Below are 4,712 nucleotides of genomic sequence, written 5' to 3'. Positions count from 1 at the left end.
CCTCTCAGGTGCACCAGGGCTCGGATGTCCTCCGGCGAGGCCGTCGCGAGCGGGGCCAGACGAGGCGGTGGCTCTCCGTGCAGCCCCCCGGCCAGGACCCTCGCGAGCTGGGGCGTGCACTCCTGGGCCGGGGTCAAAGGTGGCCGTGGTCGCGGATCCCCCCCCCCAGTCTTCCGCCCGTGACTCGTCTACCCTGCCCAACTCACCTCCTCAACCAGGGCCAGAACCCGGCCCCCTGCCGGTCCACGCAGCATCGCAGCCAGGAGGGCCGCTTGGGGGCCCTGCAGGTCGTGGGCAGGCCCCAGGGCCACCAGCACCAAGTCAGGCCGGAAGCCATAAGCCAGGGGCAGCACCAGGCCCAAGAGCCAGCTCAGGAACCCCTCGGTCGTCTGTGGGGACGACAGCGACCCAGCAGCTGCTCATCCAGGCCTGGCCCTGCCTGGCTCCCTATCCACACCCCGGCCCCCACCTCCCAATCTCAGGGCCCTGACTCTCATGACAGTGCATTCCTGGGGCCCCCACGCATCTGCCTGCCACGTGGCGTGGACACTCACCCCTGGCAGTGGCATGGAGATGTGGAACATGGACCGGGCAGCTGCCTCCTTGCCCCTGATGTTCAGCCACAGAGTCCGCCTTCCAGGACATATGCACATATGTGTGAGACCCTGCTCGCCTCTGGGCCAGGGCAACAAAGGCAGAGCAACTCTAGGGGCCATGGGCAGGGAGGGGAGCAGGGTGCTTCAACTGCTGACCTTCCGTGCGGGAACCCACCTGCCATTGCCCCTGGGGCCCCTTCCCAAGCCCCAGCTGAAGAAGGCCCCATTCTGTACCACACAGGGCCCCACCACTACCCCTGGGGGTCCAACCACATGCACAACCAGACAGATGCATGACCCAAGAGTCATACCCGTCATCGGTGAGGTCCGGGGGCGGGTCCAGCTGTCCCAGGGCCACACAGAGCAGTCTGGGGAAAAGTTGCCCCAGACAGGCAGTGTTCATACTGCTAGAGTGCATTCCCAGAGCCCTCCCCACGTGGCCATCTGGGGCAGGGGGTACCCACGAGTGCTGCCTCGGAGGCTCAGGATGGCCAGGTGAGGCTCACCTCTGGGCTCCGTGGGCCAGGCTTCTCCGAGTGGCCACATCCAGGGTGGCGGCTGCAGCAGGGGCCGGGGTGGCTGCAATGCCACAACTCACCTTTGGGATGAACAGCAGTGGTGGGTGACACAGACCCACGCGTTCCTTCCCTCAGTCTCTAGCCACACGGCTGCTGTCAGCCCTCCCTTGCACTCTGAGGTCAAATCACACCTGTAAACATGATGCTAAAGTCCATGCTTGAATATTCCCCTCACCTCCCTGCCAAAGAGCACTTAGTTGAGGCTGAGGTGAGGTCACTGGTGATCTGCGTCCCTGGGACCATGCTGGGAATAGTTCCCAGCACAAGGTGATACCATGTCCCTGTGGTTCTGCACTGCCTAGCCCTCCTCTGGACAGGCACACCTCGTAGGCCCTGGCCCTGGGTCCACAGCACCCCCAGCCCCTGCCAGGTACCCCACCTGCCCATCCAGGATCCCGTCTAAGAGATACAGGAGTCTCTCGAGGGCAGTGACAGCCTCATCCTGGGCCAGGGACTCGTGTGGCCTGTGGAGGAGAGACCAGAGGAGCACACATGCTCAATGACCACTCGTGAGTCACACACACATGCACAGACACAGCCCCAGCCCTCTCCCAGGCCAGCCCTGCCCACCTGGCCCAGGCTTCTGCCTCCTCCCTCAGGGCTGACCCCTCCTGATGGAGAACATCCGGGGGCAGGGCTAGGGTGGCATCTGGAAGCGTCAGGGCAACCGCCGTGCAGATAGGGGGGACGGTGCAGCAATGCCTCTGGTCTGGGAGGGAGCTCAGCACAGCTGCTGCCACTGCTGTGCACACGGAAGCCCCAGGCAGCAGGGGCGGAGCCCTCCCCTCTGAAGAGGTGCCGGAAGTCAGCACAGGTGACACACCTAGGGACAGCTCAGAGTCACAACTGCTACTGGGAGCCCGAGGCCGGTTGCCCCCAGCCCAGATCCTAGCCCCGCTAACCTTGCTGCTGGAGGCTTGTCCAGTGCGGGGCCTGGGCGGCTCGGGCCCTCTGGATGGACTCCAGGGCGCTATGGGAAGGAGTGGGATGGTGACACCTAGCCTCCTGCCCACCCTGCCCGGCCTTCCACCTGGCCCTGCCCACCTGCCTCCCTCGCACCTCTGACTTGGCACCATGGGCCCCGACAGGGGGGGCGCCGGGTCACCCAGCAGCGCCTGCACTGTCATGCACACCGACTGTGCTAGGGACTCCAGGTGGTAGCCGCCCTGGGAGGAGGGCAGAGATGTGACAGGGCAGGGATGTTGCCAGGAGGCCCCATCTGGCTCACCACCCAGGTGGGACACCCTCCCTGCTGCACATGGGCACCTGGTTCCCAGCTCAGCGTGGTCGGCCCCACGCCTCTGCCCGGGAACCTCCCCATCCCATGCCCAACCCACTCACTTCCAGCACAGCGCAAACCCGGCCGCCAGCCAGCACCTGCAGCAGCTGTGTGAGGTGCGCGAAGCACTCTGGGGTGGCCTGCATCTGCCCCTGGAACCAAAGCCAATGCGATGGGCGCCTGGGCCCCCGGACCCCACTGCCCTCCCTAACCAGGCCAGGCCCTCACCTCGGGGTCCATGATGGCCGAATCAAACCCTGCTGCGACCAGCACCAGCTCCGGGTCAAACTACAGGCCAGAAGGAGGAGAGGGGCAAGAACAAGGCTGGAGGGCAGCCTGGTGCAGACTCACCACCTCCTGGGTCCCCAGGAGTGGAGTGGCTCAAAGCTCTTCTGTCTTCGTGGTCGAACTCCAAGCACCAAGTGCCCCTTCTGCCTGCCCACCCTGGGACCACCACTGCGTAGTCACCTCAAAGGCCAGCGGGAGTAGCAGGTGCAGGAAGGCAGCCATGTAGTCAGCGTTTCCCATTCCTACCTGGGGGGAGCATGTCAGTGGGCCAGCGCTGCAACAGGTACCCTGGCTGGACACCCAGGCCAGGGGGGGTACAGGCGGGGGAGGTGGGCTGGGTGGGGGGTGAAGGCCGGCACCTGGTTCCACGGCAGGTTGACAGTGAAGCCTCGGCCCCGCCCCTGCCCAACTGCATCTGCATCTGACTCCCGCAGGAAAGGCCAAAAGCGCCCATGCTCGTAGCGGTGCCAGGAGAAATAAAGGACGCTGCGAACAGCCCACTGGGTCAGAGGTCATAGGTCAGGACCCTCATCCGCACCACGGCTCCTTGCAGAGCACTGACCCTGAGAAGACAGCTCCATCCCTCCCCTCAGGTTTTCCCAGGCCCAGCTGTGCACCCAAAAGTGGGGTGCAGGGCAGGGTGGTGTTGCCACCCCAGCTCACCTGGGGTCATCTTCAAAGACATACTGGATACCCTGGCCGTGATGGATGTCCCAGTCGACAATGAGAATTCTGGGGGTAGATGGTACCAGGCTGCTGTGGGGTGGAGCCCGCCCGCCCACTGCAGCTGGGATGGGAACTGCCCTTCCTGTCTGGCTTGGGCTCCGCCCCGCAGCCAGCCCAGCGCACACCTGTGCAGGCCGTGCTTCTGCTTGGCATATTCAGCCGCTACAGCCACATTGTTGAATATGCAGAACCCATTGGCCGCTGCTCTCTGGCTGTGGTGCCCAGGAGGCCTGAGGGTGAGAGTAGGGTATGGGCACGTCAGGGTCATCCTGGTCCTCAGGACCACCCAGGAGCCTGGCGGGTGTGAGTGGGGTACCGGGCGCGTCAGTGTCATTCTGCCCCCACAGGACCACCCGGGGCAGCCAGGCGAGGCAGCGCGCTCACCGCACCAGGGCGAGCCCGTTGCGCGCTGCTCCCTCCAGCACGGCATCCACCAGTTGCAGCGCAGCCCCTGCAGCCAGCTGGGCGCAGCGAAAGGTGCTCTGTGGGACAGAGGTGCCGCTGAGCCAGCCTGCCCGGCACCCTCCGCAGACCTGCTGCCACGCAGAACAGACCAGGAAGGTCCGAGGGGTTGGCCGTCGCCACAGGCAGGGCCTCGTAACTTGTGTGAACAGGGGTCCTGGCTGCGACTGGCAGTCGTGGGGTGAACACGCACAGGCACGCGGAGGGGCTTCTGGATGGCGGGTTACCGACAGAGGCCACGCACCGGGTGGAAGTAGACGGCATCATACTGTGAGGACAGCGCCTGGAGCTCCCCCTCGCCCAGGACCTGGGTGCCCCGAACCAGGGCCACGTACTCGGGGCTGCAGACGGCAGGCGGGCAGGAGAGACAGGGTCACTGGCCCGGCGCGGGGAGAGGCGCTGGGTTCCCGCGGGAGTGCCACGCACCCCTCCCTCGTGCCTGTAAGCCTGCACGCCCACCCACGGCGAAACAGGCGCCTGGGGGCGAGGCTCGTCGAGGCTGACAGGCCCCGGTTTGCAGGCGGGCAGTCCCGGCACCGGCGCCCGGGTCTGACCTGTGCACCAGGCTCAGCTCCGCCTCCGAGGCCTCGCGGGCTGACAACCGCAGACACCTCCGCTCCAGGCCGCACTGCCGCAGGCGGTCCAGGGCCGCAGTCAGGCGCTCGGGACACTCGATCCTGCACTCGGGGCTGGGGCGGATGCGAGCTCAGCGTCCGGCGCCCACGCCCCGCCCCCGGCCCGCCAGGGCGCACTTACTCGTCCCAGAGCAGCCGGGTGGCCGTC

The 4,712-nt window shown here is 66.2% G+C and overlaps 1 protein-coding gene across 1 annotated transcript; it reads right to left on the bottom strand.

Annotated features, from left to right (window-relative positions):
* Nucleotides 1-5: 5 nt before the first annotated feature.
* On the bottom strand, nucleotides 6-4,711 carry HDAC10 (histone deacetylase 10; the record flags this gene model as incomplete). Its single annotated transcript, XM_008048089.1, has 19 exons — nucleotides 6-122; nucleotides 207-389; nucleotides 555-633; nucleotides 908-964; nucleotides 1,103-1,194; nucleotides 1,554-1,638; nucleotides 1,745-1,997; nucleotides 2,077-2,144; nucleotides 2,234-2,340; nucleotides 2,516-2,605; nucleotides 2,682-2,741; nucleotides 2,922-2,987; nucleotides 3,101-3,227; nucleotides 3,405-3,473; nucleotides 3,593-3,697; nucleotides 3,852-3,949; nucleotides 4,174-4,270; nucleotides 4,484-4,618; nucleotides 4,686-4,711. Coding segments are annotated over 19 exons (1,914 nt in total), but the record flags the coding sequence as incomplete, so codon positions are not given.
* Nucleotide 4,712: the final 1 nt, after the last annotated feature.

Source organism: Carlito syrichta, unplaced genomic scaffold, assembly GCF_000164805.1.
Source record: "Carlito syrichta isolate Samal-C Ts95f unplaced genomic scaffold, Tarsius_syrichta-2.0.1 Scaffold120501, whole genome shotgun sequence".
Classification (NCBI taxonomy): domain Eukaryota; kingdom Metazoa; phylum Chordata; class Mammalia; order Primates; family Tarsiidae; genus Carlito; species Carlito syrichta.
This window is presented reverse-complemented; position numbering and strand designations above follow the sequence as displayed.